The sequence below is a fragment of the Oncorhynchus keta genome, chromosome 19 (genome assembly GCF_023373465.1).
Source record: "Oncorhynchus keta strain PuntledgeMale-10-30-2019 chromosome 19, Oket_V2, whole genome shotgun sequence".
NCBI classification, from domain to species: domain Eukaryota; kingdom Metazoa; phylum Chordata; class Actinopteri; order Salmoniformes; family Salmonidae; genus Oncorhynchus; species Oncorhynchus keta.
The window spans coordinates 22,578,067-22,598,041 of NC_068439.1; the positions used below are offsets into that span (position 1 = coordinate 22,578,067).

The following is a 19,975-nucleotide window of genomic DNA, read 5'->3' on the forward strand; positions in this document are numbered from 1 at the left end:
TCTAATCACTTGTTTGTGTTTCTATTTCCCCTCAGACAGGAAACCAACACATATACCAACCAGTGGGACTGGGGAAACCAGGTAGGACGATCATCAGCACAATCTGTCACTCCACAGGCTGGAATGTCAACATGTGTACTAAAAGTGACACTCCTCTGTCTCACACTCTTTCTCTCTCACACATATACTCTTCCTCTCACACATATACTCTCTCACTCTCTCTCACATATACTCTCTCACTCTCTCTCACATATACTCTCTCACACATATACTCTCTCACTCTCCCTCTCACATATACTCTCCCTCACATATACTCTCTCACTCTCCCTCTCACACATATACTCACTCACTCACTCACTCACATACATACAAAAACATTAACTATCTTCCCTCTCTCTTTCCTCTCAGAGCATGTGGCCCCTCCTAAGAAGCCTCCTCGTCCTGGAGCCCCCAGCCACCTGGGCAGTCTGGCCAGCCTCAACCCTGTAGACAGCTACAACGAGGGGGTCAAGGTACAGCAACACTCACACCACCAAGACAACACTGTCTTATTCCAGGGTCACCATCATAGCAACACATCACCAAGACAACACTGTCTTAATGTCTTATTCCAGGGTCACCATCATAGCAACACATCACCAACACAACACTGTCTTAATGTCTTATTCCAGGGTCACCATCATAGCAACACATCACCAACACAACACTGTCTTAATGTCTTATTCCAGGGTCATTGTTACAGCACCAAGACAACACTGTCTTAATGTCTTATTCCAGGGTCACCATCATAGCAACACATCAACAAGACAACACTGTCTTAATGTCTTATTCCAGGGTCACCGGTACAGCACCAAGACAACACTGTCTTAATGTCTTATTCCAGGGTCACTGTTACAGCAACAAGACAACACTGTCTTAATGTCTTATTCCAGGGTCACCGGTACAGCAACAAGACAACACTGTCTTAATGTCTTATTCCAGGGTCACCATCATAGCAACACATCAACAAGACAACACTGTCTTAATGTCTTATTCCAGGGTCACTGTTACAGCAACAAGACAACACTGTCTTAATGTCTTATTCCAGGGTCACCGGTACAGCAACAAGACAACACTGTCTTAATGTCTTATTCCAGGGTCACCATCATAGCAACACATCAACAAGACAACACTGTCTTAATGTCTTATTCCAGGGTCACTGTTACAGCAACAAGCAACACATCAACAAGACAACACTGTCTTAATGTCTTATTCCAGGGTCACTGTTACAGCAACAAGACAACACTGTCTTAATGTCTTATTCCAGGGTCACTGTTACAACACTGTCTTATCAACAAGACAACACTGTCTTAATGTCTTATTCCAGGGTCATTGTTACAGCACAACAAGACAACACTGTCTTAATGTCTTATTCCAGGGTCATTGTTACTTAATGTCTTATTCAGGGTCACCATCATAGCAACAAGACAACACTGTCTTAATGTCTTATTCCAGGGTCATTGTTACAGCACCAAGACAACACTGTCTTAATGTCTTATTCCAGGGTCACCATCATAGCAACACATCAACAAGACAACACTGTCTTAATGTCTTATTCCAGGGTCATTGTTACAGCAACAAGACAACACTGTCTTAATGTCTTATTCCAGGATCACCATCATAGCAACACATCAACAAGACAACACTGTCTTAATGTCTTATTCCAGGGTCACCGGTACAGCAACAAGACAACACTGTCTTAATGTCTTATTCCAGGGTCACCATCATAGCAACACATCAACAAGACAACACTGTCTTAATGTCTTATTCAGGGTCACAGCAACAAGACAACACTACAGCAACAAGACAACACTGTCTTAATGTCTTATTCCAGGGTCACCATCATAGCAACACATCAACAAGACAACACTGTCTTAATGTCTTATTCCAGGGTCACCGGTACAGCAACAAGACAACACTGTCTTAATGTCTTATTCCAGGGTCACCATCATAGCAACACATCAACAAGACAACACTGTACACTGTCTTAATGTCTTATTCCAGGGTCACCATCATAGCAACACATCAACAAGACAACACTGTCTTAATGTCTTATTCCAGGGTCACCATCAATAGTCACATCAACAAGACAACACTGTCTTAATGTCTTATTCCAGGGTCACATGGTAATGTCAGCAACAAGACAACACTGTCTTAATGTCTTATTCCAGGGTCACCATCATAGCAACACATCAACAAGACAACACTGTCTTAATGTCTTATTCCAGGGTCACCATCATAGCAACACATCAACAAGACAACCAAGACACTGTCTTAATGTCTCTTATTCAACAGGGTCATTCCAGGGTCATTGTTACAGCAACAAGACAACACTGTCTTAATGTCTTATTCCAGGGTCACTTATTCATCATAGCAACACATCAACAAGACAACACTGTCTTAATGTCTTATTCCAGGGTCACCGTTACAGCAACAAGACAACACTGTCTTAATGTCTTATTCCAGGGTCACCATCATAGCAACACATCAACAAGACAACACTGTCTTAATGTCTTATTCCAGGGTCACCGGTACAGCAACAAGACAACACTGTCTTAATGTCTTATTCCAGGGTCACCATCATAGCAACACATCAACAAGACAACACTGTCTTAATGTCTTATTCCAGGGTCACCGGTACAGCAACAAGACAACACTGTCTTAATGTCTTATTCCAGGGTCACCATCATAGCAACACATCAACAAGACAACACTGTCTTAATGTCTTATTCCAGGGTCACCGGTACAGCAACAAGACAACACTGTCTTAATGTCTTATTCCAGGGTCACCGGTACAGCAACAAGACAACACTGTCTTAATGTCTTATTCCAGGGTCACCGGTACAGCAACAAGACAACACTGTCTTAATGTCTTATTCCAGGGTCACTGTTACAGCAACAAGACAACACTGTCTTAATGTCTTATTCCAGGGTCACTGTTACAGCAACAAGACAACACTGTCTTAATGTCTTATTCCAGGTTCACCATCATAGCAACACATCAACAAGACAACACTGTCTTAATGTCTTATTCCAGGGTCACCATCATAGCAACACATCAACAAGACAACACTGTCTTAATGTCTTATTCCAGGTTCACCATCATAGCAACACATCAACAAGACAACACTGTCTTAATGTCTTATTCCAGGGTCACCATCATAGCAACACATCAACAAGACAACACTGTCTTAATGTCTTATTCCAGGGTCACCGGTACAGCAACAAGACAACACTGTCTTAATGTCCTATTCCAGGGTCACCATCATAGCAACACATCAACAAGACAACACTGTCTTAATGTCTTATTCCAGGGTCACAAGACAACACTGTCTAATGTCAGGTTCACCAAGACAACACTGTCTTAATGTCTTATTCCAGGGTCACCATCATAACAAGCAACACATCATTCCAGGTTCACCATCACAAGACAAGACTGTCTTAATGTCTTATTCCAGGGTCACCATCATAGCGTTCTTAATGTCTTATTCAGGGTCACCGGTACACAAGACAACACTGTCTTAATGTCTTATTCCAGGGTCATAGCAACACATCAACAAGACAACACTGTCTTAATGTCTTATTCCAGGGTCACCAAGACAACACTGTCTTAATGTCTTATTCCAGGTTCACCATCATAGCAACACATCAACAAGACAACACTGTCTTAATGTCTTATTCCAGGGTCACCATCATAGCAACACATCAACAAGACAACACTGTCTTAATGTCTTATTCCAGGGTCACCAGTACAGCAACAAGACAACACTGTCTTAATGTCTTATTCCAGGGTCACCATCATAGCAACACATCAACAAGACAACACTGTCTTAATGTCTTACTCAAGGATCACTGTTACACAAAACATAGCTTGGTTTAGCCTGGTGCTAGATTTGTTTGTGCCATCTTGCCAACTCCCATAGGAGGCTGTCTAGGAATTGGCAAGATGGCACAATAGATCTGGGACATGACTCATACCTAGGAGTTGCAGGGCCTAGAGTTTCTCCTGGTTAGGTCACATGGTCAGGGAAAAGTCTGAGTCTGAACCACCACCATAACGTTGTATGAGAAAGAGACCATTACTTCAATATTGAGACAATGCATGTGCTATTGACTGCTATGAGTTGCTGCAGCTGTTTCAAGCATGCTTTCTCTTTCTCACCTGGCCATCACCACTTCCTTTTATAAGTTCTTACATAAAATACGTCCTCTCAGTTTATTCAAGAGCTGTGAGAACTTGAACCTATAGCCAGATTCAGAGTAGAATGGGATCTGAATGGAAAAGCTCTGAAAACATGTCAGTATTTCCCCTGGTTCACCAGAAGCCCAGGCAGGTAAAGTTGCTCCTAGTCGGCAGAACAGAACGGGGCTCCTAGATCAGCGCAGCTCTGAAGCCCTCTCTCCCCGTCTCTCCCCCTCCCAAGTCTCAGACAGCACAGAGCAAGGCAAGCACAACCCAAAGCCCATCTCTCTGACAGAGATGGTACTTAGACACATGGACAGATATAGAAATACACACGAAAGACACCAGTGGATACAAACACTTACACACATACACTTATCTGCACTTGGAACACACACATACACTTACATGTACAGTGCATTCGGAAAGTATTCAGACCCCTTGACTTTTCCCACATTTTGTTATGTAACAGCCTTATTAAGTCAAGGGGTCTGAATACTTTCCAAATGCACCGTACATACCCAGTACCATTCTTGTCCATGGGAATCTAAAATATACAATGACTGTCCCAAAACATAAAAGGCAGTTTTTTTCCTGGCAAGCTATCATTCTCATCCACCCCTACACCGCCAGGGTCGCGACCTTTCTGCCACACAGCCCCACCCAGACAGACGCTGCCAAGCCGGCCCAGAAAAGGCCCACGGTAAAACCACACTTTCTGGGCTTTTATTTTGGATCCTAGTTATGCAACAACTGTCCATTTGGAGAGAAGCCAGTGAAATGAAGACTGTTGGAATGGAGAGAGTGCTTTTTCTCTCTCGTAACTTTCCAAGCAGGCAGTTTGAAAGGAGACCCTTAGCGAGGCTGCTCTTCTTCTAGCTCTGAAAATAAATAAAACAGGCTTGTGGGGCCTCCTGGGTGGTGCAGTGGTTAAGGGTGCTGTACTGCTGTGCCACCAGAGACTCTGGGTTCACGCCCAGGCTCTGTAACCGGCCGCGCCCAGGCTCTGTAACCGGCCGCGACCGGGAGGTCCGTGGGGCGACGCACAATTGGCATAGCGTCGTCCAGGTTAGGGAGGGTTTGGCCGGTAGGGATATCCTTGTCTCGTCGCACTAGCGACTCCTGTGGCTGGCCGGGCGCAGTACGCGCTAACCAAGGTTGCCAGGTGCACGGTGTTTCCACACATTGGTGTGGCTGGCTTCCGGGTTGGATGCGCTCGGTGTTAAGAAGCAGTGCGGCTTGGTTGGGTTGTGTATCGGAGGACGCATGACCTTCGTCTCTCCCGAGCCCGTACGGGAGTTGTAGCGATGAGACAAGATACTAAAAAAGACAATTGGATACCACGAAATGGGGGAGAAAAAAGGGGTCAAATTAAAAAAAAAAAATTTAAATAATGAAATTTAAAAAAAAAATTAAAAACAGATGCTTGTAGTACAGTGGAGTATAGAGAAGCCCAAGGAAAACACAGTGCTTCCTAACAAGACAGAACCCAGTGAAATCCAAAGCTCCCTTCTCACCGTCTTTTGATCATGATCCTGGATCAAATGCTTGATCAAAGGTTTTAGACTCCCTGCTCAGTTGGCCCAGCGAAAGCTAACGAACAATACAATACAGCAACTCTGAACACGATAGAGTGCAGACCTTTTGATCTTTTTCTCACTGCAACATCCAACTAGCACTCAGACCTTTATCACTTGAAACAGACTGAAACAGGAGATACTATCTCAACCCATTTTCATTTTCCATTGCAAAGTGTTTTAAAACGGTGTGCCCTAATGAACACGACCCTATCTGCTTGTATTGTGTTGATGCATTGCATGCGTTGCCTCTTGCCTTCTGTTCTGCAGTGTTAATCCTTTCTCTCTTCTGTTTTCCCTGCATCCCCCTCTCCCCTCTCTCTCCCTTGTTTTGCCTCTGCACCAACCTACTGTTGTTGCCCTTTAGCCCTGGAGGGTAAGAGCTCTGTGTTTGTCAGTCACTGTCTGACCACTAGGGAGCGCTCTGATAACACATTCTCTACCACTGTACAGGAGTCATCAAACCTTCTCAGTATAGTGGCATTGGCCTTAAGATCACTTTACTCTCCCTGAATCCTAACCGTAACCATTAGAGGGGGCAACACAAACTGGTCTTAGATCAGTGTCTAGAGGCGACTACTCCGGATGAGGCCACTTCATCCATGTTCTAAAACCAGTGAGGCTTGGCAAAGAAAGCCATAAACAAAGCAAATCATTCTAGTATTCAGTGGCAGTCATTTCAGTAATGACCAAATTACTATTGGCTTGTTTGTCAGTCACAGTACTAATGTCAAATGAATTAGCGGGAGAAATAATAAATATATTTAGGCCTCCATTGATGACTCTCTTCCCTGTGGTATGGTGTGATGCATGTTGGGCTGTGTAGTCATAGTTACCATTACTAACTGTAGTTTAGTAGATTATAGTACACCAACATCTGCCTCTTCTCTGGACCGTGGCGTGTGTGAGTGTGTGTTTGTCTAGATCTCTGTTTTGGGTTGTCCAATTCTTCATACGTCATTCACAACCATATTCAGAGATTGTATGCTCTCATATTGTGAATCGAGTTACAGTAATTCTGTCAAATACTTCCATCTAGTGTACACTTTGTGAACTACTTGATTGATCTATAAATTGCTGGCTGCTAGTGGTTACAGAAACAAAACCATTTTAGCTTTACACCACCTTGTGGTTCCAGTGGGTAGGGCAGCTGGAACACTTCTGTTCATGCACTCATCAAAAATCAAGTCAGACAAAATCACCTAGCTTATTTTCTCTAGAACACTGACACTCAATTGGGTCCCATTAGATCAGCATAATCACACATTTTATCATAATAGATTCACTGTAGAATCACTCAAATTATTTGAAGGAGAAAGATTCACTTCCCTTCTCTGTGGTGTGTAGATCCAGCCTCAGGAGATCAGCCCTCCCCCCACGGCCAACTTGGACCGCTCCAACGACAAGGTGTATGAGAACGTGACAGGCCTGGTCAAGGCTGTTATAGAGATGTCCAGTAAGATCCAGCCAGCCCCTCCAGAGGAGTACGTCCCAATGGTCAAGGTAAGGCTATAATAATATAAGCCATTTAGCAGACACGATCATCCAAAGTGACTTAGTACATTTGTTACATGTTGGTGGTCCTGGGAATCAAACCTACTATCCTGCTGTTGTAAGCACCATGCTCTTCAAACTGAGCTAGAGAGAACATGAATGATACGTTTATTGTTGAATCATTGTCATATGTTGGTGATCATTCCTCAAGAGGGAATGGTATTATTTCTCTTGTCGAGGGACACTGATTTCTCAGCCGTTGCAGCTTTGATTTATATTAATGATATCCTGGTTATTTTTTTCCACAGGAGGTGGGACTAGCTTTGAGAACCCTATTGGCCACAGTGGACGAGACCATACCAGTGTTACCAGCAAGCACACACAGAGAGGTGATTAACAACTCTTCATTACAAATAAACATATTGCCTGTCTGTTAATACTCAAGACTGTTGTCCTATTGTGTCTGAGAACAAAATAAGTTATGTAAAAGACAGTTGTCTATTCTTTAACTCCTGTCTGTCTCTTCCTCTGCAGATTGAGATGGCCCAGAAGCTTTTGAACTCTGACCTGGCCGAGCTGATCAACAAGATGAAGCTGGCCCAGCAGTATGTCCTCACCAGCCTGCAGCAGGACTACAAGAAACAAATGCTGACTGCTGCACATGCCCTGGCTGTGGATGCCAAGAACCTGCTGGACGTCATCGACCAGGCCCGGCTCAAGATGATCCATGCCCAGTCCCGGGGGTCACACTAGCCCCCTCCGGCTCCTAGCTCCCTGGGCACGGAAGAGAGTCTGCTGTGGAAATAGAGCTGGTTGGTTTCAGCTCCCATAGCAATCATAGACTGCACAATGTCACAAGTTAAGACTGCTCAGCTCACACCTCGATCAGAGCTCCTGATACTACAGGACAGAGACCGACGAGGACACTCGACCTGATCGTACCCTTCCTAAAAACTTTTTATAGACTTGTTTTGTCTGTCGCTGCACTCCAGGATCCCTGGATGGTTGGAGATCAGTTACATACAAACTCTTGTTTTATTAGATCTGGCTGCGTCTGCAGATTGTTTTTTTTTTATCCAGAGGTGAAGTTCAGCTCACGTCAGATGTCTTCTTCCAGGTGGCTAATAATTCTAATTATCACAGATGAGGAAATAGATTATATTCTAACTGGAACATCTGATCCATTGAAGAACTACAAGCTATAAATGGTAATGATTAACATTGTGTTTCTGAGAGATCAATGTTAAAACACTTACCTTCCCTATCCTACAGTATCACAGCATATAATGCTCATCCCAACACTCTCCACTAGAATGATATTTTGGAAGCTCATTTTTTCATTCTCTTAGACTCAGGCACCTCTCGACACAGCGAATAATAAAAAATATGTTTTGTTTTACCAAACATGTCACATGACACTTTTTAAGTTAACTAATAGTAAATATACAAATAAATATATTTTTCAGCATTTCTGGGATTTAAATGTTATAATGGGAGGCGCATTTAAGTTCCACAGTGAAGATGAACTATCACGTGCCAAATGATTTGAATCATCCAAGTTTGGCAGTTATACAGTTAAAAGAAAAACCTGTCCCATTTCTAGCCATTCCCTTATCAAACTTTTTGTATATTTAAACCAGGTGCTCTATTCAATCTGGATCAATAAAGCGTTAGATTGCACAATAGAAATGTATTTTCAGATTTAGCTGACGCTCTTATCCAGAGCGACTTGCTTCCCGCCGCCCCAGTAATGCTGAACTTCCACGATACAGATTGAATAGAGCCCCAAGTTAAATCTCTGCTTCTTTGGTTTCAACCCCATTGCCTGGGTCATTTTCATTAGGGCACACTGTAGCAAAACATTTTGCAATGGAAAATAAGAGTCACTTAATGGACAACTTCAGGTAGTCCCTACTTGTTCAATTTTTTGTTTGGTGCCTAATGAATGACCCTGGTTTACAGATTCTGCCTCTCCAGACTGTTAGACCTTAATGTCCCTATCATGTGTACAATCTCAAACTGCTTGTTTTGGGTATAACTTATTCTCAGGAAGAATAACCTGTACAGTTCCTTAAACTAATAAAATGTATCGTTCTTTGTCTTCAGAAGTATGTTTTCCTTGTGTGATGTGAAATATAATGGATGTAAAGGTAAACTATTCCTCCCATTAGATTATATTGTTTACAGGTGATCCCATAATGCACACTTCTTGTACCCAAGATGCTCAAAGGAAACCACATATTGCCAGTTCAGTTTCTTTGATTTTATTTGTTACAAAAACTGGTTTAGTCGAAAAGACCGAAGCCCATGTCGTCATCGGAACCCTCCTCTGACTCTTCCTTCTTCTCCTCTTTCTTCTCCTCCTCCTTGGCTGTAATGCAGGAAAACAAGGTATGGCATCAGTACACGTACCATGAAAGATCCAAGTTAAAACAGGAATTAAATTGACAAATTACCACAATGTCTGATTTAGGTGAAATAAACCCATTGGTGACAAACTGGGTAAATAAAGGGAAAGCCACTGCTGTAGTGGAAATCAGGCTACTATCACCGGCCTAGCCGGTGCATGCAAGCACCAGAAACATTCGTTGAATAAAGAATTGATAGTAGTAAAGCGCTGGCTCAAGAGACCATGCTCAGGGTTCACACAGATAGTGGCAATTCAACTGCTAATATTTGAGTAGTGATGAGCAGAGTTTCGGGACATGCCCACTGTTGAACACATTTCCTATACTGCTTAATGACTATTTTTATTGGGCATTTGAGAATATGCTACGACTGGCAGCTTTGGTGCCGGGAGGGCTGTATGAGGAAAACGGATTATGTGCAATACACATCACATATAATTTTAGTCCAGTCCGAATCTGCCATGTCAATTTGTACATGGTAGGAGTGTAAAATGTGTTTGACAGGTGCTGCATGCAGTTTGAGCAAGAAAATAAATGCTGCATATACTTCATACGAATGGCCTATATGTATCAACAAAGCTATGCCATTTCCAAATGTAAGTTCACTTTCTCATCCATAATGCATCTCCAGTGCAGTGCGCTGTTCAGCAGCTCACAGCAGGATTGGGGGAATTTTCATGAGGGACATTGAAAGTGGATCACTAAAATAAAGATTATGATCGCACTCAACTTAAATATGGGGACATCTACACATTTGGCAGCCAAGCACAAGTTATCAATGTTGCTTATAGTTGTCTAGACTAGAGGTTGACTGATTATGGTCCTCCAATAATCAGTGTTGAAAAATCATAATCGGTCAACCTCTAGTCTAGACAATATATAATAATGACAATTACAACACTGAATGAACACTTGTAAATGAAACATGTTCAATTTGGTTTAAATAATGCAGTGTTGGAGAAGTAAAAGTGCAATATGTGCCATGTAAAAAAAAGCTAACATTTAAGTTCCTTGCTGAGAACATATGAAAGCTGGTGGTTCCTTTAAACACGAGTCTTCAATATTCCCAGTTAGGAAATTTTAGGTTGTAGTTATTATAGGAATTATAGGACTATTTCTCTCTATACCATTTGTATTTCATATACCTTTGACTATTGGATGTTCTTATATGCCCTATAGTATTGCCAGCTTAATCTCAGGAGTCAATAGGATTGAAGTCAATGCTTGAAGCACAGCGAAGAGCTGCTGGCAAATGCAGGAAAGCGCTGTTTGACTGAACGCTTACGAGCCTGCTGCTGCCTACCACAGGGTCAGTCAGACGCTCTATCAAATCAGAGACTTAATTATAATATCAGAAATACAAGCCGTAGGTCATTAATACGGTCAAATCCGGAAACTATCATTTTGGAAACAAAACGTTTATTCTTTCAGTGAAATACAGAACCGTTCTGTATTTTATCCAACAGGTGGCATCTTTAAGTCTAAATATTGTTACATTGCACAACCTTCAATGTTATAATTCTGGAAAATGAATTATGGTCTTTGTTAGGAAGAAATGGTCTTCACAGTTCGCAATGAGCCAGGCGGCCCAAACTGTAGCATATACCCTGACTCCGCTTACACTGAACGCAAGAGAAGTGACAATTTCCCTAGTTAAAACCTGTTGATCCTACCCCCTACTTTTTCAAAAATTCTGTTAAAAGTCGCGCAACATTTCAGCGCCCTGCTACTCATGCCAGGAATATAGTATATGCATATGATTATTATGTGTGGATAGAAAACACTCAGACGTTTCTAAATCACGGCTGTGACTATAACAGAACGTGCGTTTCATCGAAAAGCGCAGGAAAATCTGATCACTGAAAACTGGAAAATATATCAATGCGCCACTTGAATGTATTGTTGAATAGAAACCACATTACCTGGAGCCGAGGTTGCAATACCTACAGCTTCCACACGATGTCAACAGTCTTGTCATTTGCCTAGGATTTGTTTCTTGTTCAAACTGACAATTTCTTCCGGTCTCCGACCGGATATTTTGGTTGATTCATCCAAACATTATTTCAAGACGTACAGCTATAGAATATACATCGCCTCGTAATCAATTTCATTTCTTCCGGTCTCCGACCGGATATTTTGGTTGAGTTTTATCCGGACATTATTTCAAGACGTACAACTATAGAATATACATTGCCTCGTAATCAATTTGATCGATTATTAACGTTTACTAATACCTAAAGTTGCATTACAAAATTATTTCGAAGTGTTTTGTGAAAGTTTATCGTCGACTTTTTTAATTTAAAAAAATGACGTTGCGTTATAAAACGCTGTTTTTTTCCTTGATCAGAGTCTTCATAGATCGATATCTAGGCTATATATGGACCAATTTAATTGAAAAAAAGACCCAATGGTGATGTTTATGGGACATCTAGGAGTGCCAACAAAGATGGTCAAAGGTAATGAATGTTTTATATTTTATTTCTGCATTTTGTGTAGCGCCGACTATGCTAATTATTTTGTTTACGTCCCCTGCGGGTCTTTAGGGGTGTTGCATGCTATCAGATAATAGCTTCTCATGCTTTTGCCGAAAAGCATTTAAAAAATCTGACTTGTTGGCTGGATTCACAACGAGTGTAGCTTTAATTCAGTACCCTGCATGTGTATTTTAATGAACGTTTGAGTTTTAACGAGTGCCATTACCATTTAGCGTAGCACATTTGCATTTCCAGATGTCTAGATGGGACGCCTGCGTGTCGGGTGGAGGTAAACTTACCTTGTCAGCCTGCCACGCATTCTCCTCGTGGAGTGCAACGTAATCGGCCATAATTGGCATCCAAAAATGCAGATTACCGATTGTTATGAAAACTAGAAGACGTCCCTAATTATTTGGTCGACCTCTAGTCTAGACATGAATATATTCATGCCTTGAATAAAAAACCTCCAGGTTTCTATCACAAAATAATTACGCAACCAACTGCTCTAATAATACTATTCCTGTCCAAACAAGGCCTTCGTTACCTGGTGCGTCTGCAGCAGGTGCAGCGCCTCCAGCGGCAGGTGCAGCTCCACCACCTGCACCCACGTTGCAGATCAGGCTGCCAATGTCTACGCTGGCCAGGGCCTGTAACACAGAGGAAGCAGGATAGGGTCAGACAGTGTAGCCTTTACACAAAAATGACTACCACATACATATCTGAGTAGAATCATTTACAGAAAGCAACTAAGAGGCATCGCCACTGATTTCTTTAAAAGCAGCTCTCACACCCACCACAGTAAACTAGTAGAGACGGAAGGGCTTACACCATAGATATGAAGGAATGTGTGGATGACACTAAAGGAATAAATTGGAAGCTCCACGGAGGATTCCCCAATAACAAACACATAGCCCTGTTGTATATGTGTAAGGTGATGGAGAAAAGGGCTTCACTCACCTTGGAGAACAGACTGGGCCAGAAAGGCTCAATCGTCACATTGGCAGCCTTGATGAGAGCCATCAGTTTGTCTTCCTGCAAACACATGGAGAAATATTAGATTAGACATCACAGACCCCTACAACCATGAAGCCAAAACTACCATCAGACTGGTGTTGTTTAGCCTTTGTCAGGTTAGTAAACAAGTAAGCTGGCGACTGGGAAGAAACCACAGCCATTGGTGGCTGCCTTCATCGAATTCACGTGACTGTTCACCAGCATCAACATGCTCAAGTTAGCGCCAAGAAGATATGGGCAAATAAATGTGCCGAATAGTCAACGTTGGTTAGCTAGCAATTTGCCATAAACAGATCTTACTAAGGCACCGGGGTTAGCTAGTTTGCAGGCTAGAGTAGCAATGCCTCAAGCAACAGCACATTGTTGGCTAGAATAGAAGACTCATGGTGGCTGCGGCACTGGCTAACTAACTGATAGCATGTTAGCCAACTAATGACATTGCCGGCTAGTAAGCGATCATTTTGGACAGTTACCGGCAATTATATAACTAGCGTACTCTCACTTCGTATTCACGTAGACACTACCTCGGCACTGACGACAAGAACCAGTCTTCCAAATCTGCCTGGTTAGATAAGAGGCCATCGAAGGCGCCATTTTGGTAATGAAAGCAGGACTTACTGTGACCGTGACTTCATCATCGTGGAGGATGAGGGCAGAGTAAATACAAGCGAGTTCAGATACAGATGCCATCTTTCTATGTATATTTTATAGTTTGGGCGTCGGATGCCTAATTTTGGTTGTGCTAGTCGCCGGATTCAGGGCCTTAGCTTCAAAAGAAGAACCAAGCACCTTAGGCACGTTGACTTACTACTAAGACTTTAGCGGAAAGGGAATGAAAAAGGGCGGGACATATGTTTATATGTTGATCAACGTCACTTCTATGGGAGGAGTCAATGCAAATGTTCACCAGTTGTAGAGCAAACATAAAACCAGTTTTAACTTTACATTTTTTTTTTTACCAAAGATTCATCTTTGTTTATTCTCTTCACATAGGGCCAAACTATTTACCACAGTTATTTAACTCAATACAAAACATCACAGCCAAAGCCATAAAAATAAAATACATACCTTTTATTACCGCACCACATTGTCACATTAATTCAATATAAATACAAACAATATATATGAGCACTGTATTAGTTTGGTAAATAAAATATACTCTAAATATTAAGTGAAATTGTTGCCTATTGTGCTGGAGGCAGGCTATGCCTGAATTCCCCCTTGCTATGAGGTCATCCATTAATTCTCAGAGCAGCCAGAGAATGCTGAGCACAGCATGGCTAAAACACACAGTCAGTAGTGTGCTTAGCCCAACACCAGTCGCTCCGTTGATGTTACAAAAGTTACTGGAGCAACAGGTGACTTGGTTCCCATTGCCATTCGCATCCACTGAGGCCCCTGACGCTACTCCTTGGCAGGTCCTTGCACTGGCGCAATACTTCCCTATGGCCTTTATTTTGCCTGTGGATGGAAAAGGGAAATAATGCATCTTTACTATTTTAAACTGGGTCATTCGAGCTCTGAATGCTGATTGGCTAACGTATACCACATTTATTTTTACTGCACTAATTACATTGGTAACCAGTTCATAATAGCAATAAGGTACCTCAGGGGTTTGTAGTATATACACACACTTCTAAATTCTCAAATGTGTTCACCAGGTATGGTTATTTTGTCTAGAATAGACGACCATACAAATAAATAAGCTTCACTTTGTCATGTATTAATTCACCTATCAATTCCCCTCTCCATGGGATCAATGCATTTCTACTCCTATTAGGCTACTGTGATTGGTGTCACTTAGGTTTCCAAGTACTCTCACCAAATGTGTCCACAGTGGTCATGCAGGTATCAAGGGGTGCCTGGCAGGTTTGGGATGACTGGTTGCATGCGTCATTGGTTGTGGTGGAGCTGCACACATAGCACTTCAGAGCATCTATTTTAAATATGAACAACATAATCTTTCTCCAAATTTCTAAAAACGGGTGTGGCAAATGACAAAAACATGAATGGAAAGTATTCCAGGTCGTTTTTGTTTCAGCTATAACATAAACATTACAGTCCAATGGAATGCTGTGCAGTTGGTCTGTCAACTTGGTTTCAGTATGAGAAATATCAGAATGAAACGTAAAACATGATTTGAAAAAGCTAGAAAATGGAATTGGCTCTCCATCTAAGCCCTAAATAAGTGTATTTGTTGTAGTAGTCACATTATAAGATATGAATTCATATGAAATGACCTACAACATATAGAACTAAGGAACATGATATAAACCAATGCAAGAGCTCCAACATGAAAAGATCAGAATAGTAGACTGCTCCATATGGCTGAAATCAGCATCACCATGGATTGGAAATAAAACATTTCATAGTTGCACTTAACACGTGACATTATGGTGTGGTTTAGAGATGTATCTTATTATAGGGGTCACTGAAACAATAGGAGGGGCATCATTATATCACACAAGGTCATGGTTCAAAAATGGGTTCTCAATTCGCTTGTCTTAATACGCTGAACAACGCAACATTTAAAGTGTTGGTGCCATGTTTCATGAGCTGAAATAAAAGATCCCAGAAATGTTCCATACTCACAAAAAGCTTATTTCTCTCAAATGTTAGTGAGCATTTCCCCTTTGCCAAGATAATCCATCCACCTGACAGGCATATCAAGAAGCTGATTAAACAGCATAATAATTACACAGGTGCACCTTGTGGTGATGACAATGAAAGGTGACTCTAAAATGTGCAGTTTTATCAGACAACACAATGCCACAGACGTCTCAAGTTTTGAGGGAGTGTGCAATTGGCATGCTGACTGCAGGAATGTCCACCAGAGCTGTTGCCAGAGAATAGAATGTTAATTTATATTCCATAAACCGCCTCCAACGTCATTTTATAGAATTTGGCAGTACGTCCAACCGACCTCACAACCGCAGACCACGTTTAACCACACTAGTCCAGGACCTCCACGTCTGGATTCTACCCATGGCTGCGCCCCTGCCCAGTCATGTGAAAGCCATAGTTAAGGGCCTAATGAATTTATTTAAATCCTTATATGAACTGGAACTCAGTAAAATCATTGAAATTGTTGCATGTTGCGTTTATATATTTTGTTCGGTATAGTTTTTTTAAATGGCAGAAGTGTCTGTGATTAGTTAATTCAAGTCAAATATGACCCATTTCTTTTATGTTTTCAAGTACTAGATTTACTATTTTTGGGGGGATTGATTGCTATTCCTACCCTCTGTTCATTACAATATTGTTTCATTCTTGTAACTGAATGTCTGAAGCCACTTAAAACTTGCAGTGTTCAATGTTGTCCTGCTGTCTTTCATCATGTCTATCATACCTTTCAGTTTGCAAAGGCATGTGATACCAACTGACACCAGTAAGTAGGGTGAAACTCTGTATGTGTTTGTGTTTGTCTCTTAGTTACAAGGCCATCATCATCACTACTTTACTTTCGAAACTGGTGGAACAAGATAATGTCAAACGTTTGCCAACATATAACTAGTTATATGTTCCGGATCCAGCTCTAGGGTGTGTTTATGATAAAATGATTGTATCTGGGTCCAGCTCAAGGGTGTGTTTATGATAAAATGATTGTATCTGGGTCCAGCTCTAGGGTGTGTTTATGATAAAATGATTGTATCTGGGTCCAGCTCTAGGGTGTGTTTATGATAAAATGATTGTATCTGGGTCCAGCTCTAGGGTGTGTTTATGATACAATGATTGTATCTGGGTCCAGCTCTAGGGTGTGTTTATGATAAAATGATTGTATCTGGGTCCAGCTCTAGGGTGTGTTTATGATACAATGATTGTATCTGGGTCCAGCTCTAGGGTGTGTTTATGATAAAATGATTGTATCTGGGTCCAGCTCTAGGGTGTGTTTATGATACAATGATTGTATCTGGGTCCAGCTCTAGGGTGTGTTTATGATAAAATGATTGTATCTGGGTCCAGCTCTAGGGTGTGTTTATGATACAATGATTGTATCTGGGTCCAGCTCTAGGGTGTGTTTATGATACAATGATTGTATCTGGGTCCAGCTCTAGGGTGTGTTTATGATACAATGATTGTATCTGGGTCCAGCTCTAGGGTGTGTTTATGATACAATGATTGTATCTGGGTCCAGCTCTAGGGTGTGTTTATGATACAATGATTGTATCTGGGTCCAGCTCTAGGGTGTGTTTATGATACAATGATTGTATCTGGGTCCAGCTCTAGGGTGTGTTTATGATACAATGATTGTATCTGGGTCCAGCTCTAGGGTGTGTTTATGATAAAATGATTGTATCTGGGTCCAGCTCTAGGGTGTGTTTATGATAAAATGATTGTATCTGGGTCCAGCTCTAGGGTGTGTTTATGATAAAATGATTGTATCTGGGTCCAGCTCTAGGGTGTGTTTATGATAAAATGATTGTATCTGGGTCCAGCTCTAGGGTGTGTTTATGATAAAATGATTGTATCTGGGTCCAGCTCTAGGGTGTGTTTATGATAAAATGATTGTATCTGGGTCCAGCTCTAGGGTGTGTTTATGATAAAATGATTGTATCTGGGTCCAGCTCTAGGGTGTGTTTATGATAAAATGATTGTATCTGGGTCCAGCTCTAGGGTGTGTTTATGATAAAATGATTGTATCTGGGTCCAGCTCTAGGGTGTGTTTATGATAAAATGATTGTATCTGGGTCCAGCTCTAGGGTGTGTTTATGATAAAATGATTGTATCTGGGTCCAGCTCTAGGGTGTGTTTATGATAAAATGATTGTATCTGGGTCCAGCTCTAGGGTGTGTTTATGATAAAATGATTGTATCTGGGTCCAGCTCTAGGGTGTGTTTATGATAAAATGATTGTATCTGGGTCCAGCTCTAGGGTGTGTTTATGATAAAATGATTGTATCTGGGTCCAGCTCTAGGGTGTGTTTATGATAAAATGATTGTATCTGGGTCCAGCTCTAGGGTGTGTTTATGATAAAATGATTGTATCTGGGTCCAGCTCTAGGGTGTGTTTATGATAAAATGATTGTATCTGGGTCCAGCTCTAGGGTGTGTTTATGATAAAATGATTGTATCTGGGTCCAGCTCTAGGGTGTGTTTATGATAAAATGATTGTATCTGGGTCCAGCTCTAGGGTGTGTTTATGATAAAATGATTGTATCTGGGTCCAGCTCTAGGGTGTGTTTATGATAAAATGATTGTATCTGGGTCCAGCTCTAGGGTGTGTTTATGATAAAATGATTGTATCTGGGTCCAGCTCTAGGGTGTGTTTATGATAAAATGATTGTATCTTATATCTATGCCAGAACATGTTTGTATACATTCCATCTGTCAGTGTCTTACCTTTTGGCAGAGATTCTACTGCATTTCTTCAGGATCCAAAATGAAACACAGTGGTTGAACAACAATCAGAAATACCAGCAGAGATGAACATATTTATTTCAGTTGTTCATATTCATTAATTTCAAAAACTTAATTCAGAGAGAGAACCAGGCCAGATTGGCCTTTACTTCCTGTTGCTCAGCCTGAGACTGATGAAACCGTTGACGTTATAGCGGTCAGTCTGACCTGGTTCCACCCTAAAGGTGCTACATGGTGAATCCGACATCTGCATTGGACATACAGCATTTACTGCTATGCAGCCTCCGCAGAAGTCAGAGCAAAACTGTGAAGGAAGATGTCAAGGAAATTAGTTTGTGTTTATACAGGACCTCCCACCCTCACCTACCATCAACCGATCATGTCAATGCAGAGCTATAAGGAGCCCTCTGCATTGTTAAACCATTTGAGAGGCGCACGGCGATGTAGTATGGAGCTCAATTTGGCCTCTGCATGCCTCCGGAGGCACGGCAATTGCGTCACACTCTCCATACAGCGTCTCCAACCACATTTTCAGATCAAGCATAAATGGTATTTTAGCCTCCTAGGTTGATGCTGGTGGAGGTGTCTGCTGTTCATCTAGTGTGCAAAGCTGTCATCAAAGCAAAGGGTGGCTATTTGAAGAATATCCAATATAAAGTATATTATTTGTCCTACACTTTTTTGGTTACTACATGATTCCATGTGTGTTATTTCATAGTTGTGATGTCTTCACTATTATTCTACAATGTAGAAAATAGTACAAATTAAGAAAAACCCTTGAACGAGGTGTTCTAAAACATTTCACAAGTAGTGTATGTTATTTATATGGAATTAATACCATTCATGTGTATTGATACACAATCATTATACCAATCAATAGTGTAATTCACACAAATCATGTACATAATGAGAAATGAATGGCAATTTTAATAGGCTCCTGAGTGCCGCAGCAGTCTAAGACACTGCATCTCAGTGCTAGAGGCGTTACTACAGACCCTGGTTCAATCCCGGGCTGTATCACAACCGTCCGTGATCGGTAGTCGCATAGGGCGGCGCACAATTGTCCCAGCGTCGTCCGGGTTAGGGGAAGGCTTGGACAAGGTAGGCTGTCACTGTAAAATAAGAATTTGTTCTTACTGACTTGCCCAGTTAATTTGATTTATTTATCATGACTACAACATTCATAATATGAAGTACCTATTTATTTCATTTTGTTGTTACTCATCTATGCGGAACTTTGTTATTTAGATTTTGGGTTTGGACAACATTGTGATATGAATAGAAAAGTATAGAAATGCATCTTTTTTACTTAAAATGATTTAGACAATAAGAGAGAACAATGTGTCATGTTTACATGTGGTGTGTTTCGTTGTTTTGTTCGTGTGATATGTGTTGTAAATTAAAACAAAAACTCCACCATACAATCAAA

General features: G+C 41.4%; 2 protein-coding genes and 1 long non-coding RNA gene across 18 annotated transcripts in view; 2 read left to right on the forward strand and 1 right to left on the reverse strand.

Moving 5' to 3' along the window:
- Nucleotides 1-9,401, forward strand: part of LOC118397982 (focal adhesion kinase 1) — a 187,769-nt gene extending 178,368 nt beyond the window's left edge. For all 16 annotated transcript variants that reach the window (XM_052470051.1, XM_035792877.2, XM_052470044.1 and 13 more), the window contains 5 exons: nucleotides 36-81; nucleotides 409-512; nucleotides 7,147-7,302; nucleotides 7,602-7,682; nucleotides 7,828-9,401. In XM_052470051.1, coding sequence (XP_052326011.1) covers nucleotides 36-81; nucleotides 409-512; nucleotides 7,147-7,302; nucleotides 7,602-7,682; nucleotides 7,828-8,046 — 606 coding nt within the window. In that variant the 3' untranslated portion in view covers nucleotides 8,047-9,401. The remainder of the gene's footprint in view (nucleotides 1-35; nucleotides 82-408; nucleotides 513-7,146; nucleotides 7,303-7,601; nucleotides 7,683-7,827) is intronic.
- On the forward strand, nucleotides 1,449-3,347 carry LOC127909313 (uncharacterized). The gene is made up of 3 exons (XR_008070757.1): nucleotides 1,449-1,812; nucleotides 2,506-3,133; nucleotides 3,191-3,347. It is a non-coding gene; the product is annotated as an uncharacterized LOC127909313 (long non-coding RNA).
- A 140-nt stretch (nucleotides 9,402-9,541) lies between the features above and the next one.
- On the reverse strand, nucleotides 9,542-14,030 carry rplp1 (ribosomal protein, large, P1). The gene is made up of 4 exons (XM_035792896.2): nucleotides 13,808-14,030; nucleotides 13,133-13,207; nucleotides 12,720-12,822; nucleotides 9,542-9,664 (listed from the first exon to the last, which is right to left on the reverse strand). Exons 1-4 carry the CDS (start codon nucleotides 13,877-13,879, stop codon nucleotides 9,579-9,581), a joined length of 336 nt encoding a protein of 111 aa, XP_035648789.1. The 5' UTR covers nucleotides 13,880-14,030; the 3' UTR covers nucleotides 9,542-9,578.
- Nucleotides 14,031-19,975: the final 5,945 nt, after the last annotated feature.

Bases quoted from the DNA above. Each gene is read 5' to 3' on its own strand.
- rplp1 (XM_035792896.2), bottom strand. From the start codon at position 13,879: ATGGCATCTGTATCTGAACTCGCTTGTATTTACTCTGCCCTCATCCTC. The intron at 13,208-13,807 runs GTAAGTCCTGCT...ATGTGTTTGCAG, and splicing joins ATGATGAAGTCACGGTCACA to GAAGACAAACTGATGGCTCT. The intron at 9,665-12,719 runs GTAACGAAGGCC...CCTGCATTACAG, and splicing joins ACCTGCTGCAGACGCACCAG to CCAAGGAGGAGGAGAAGAAA.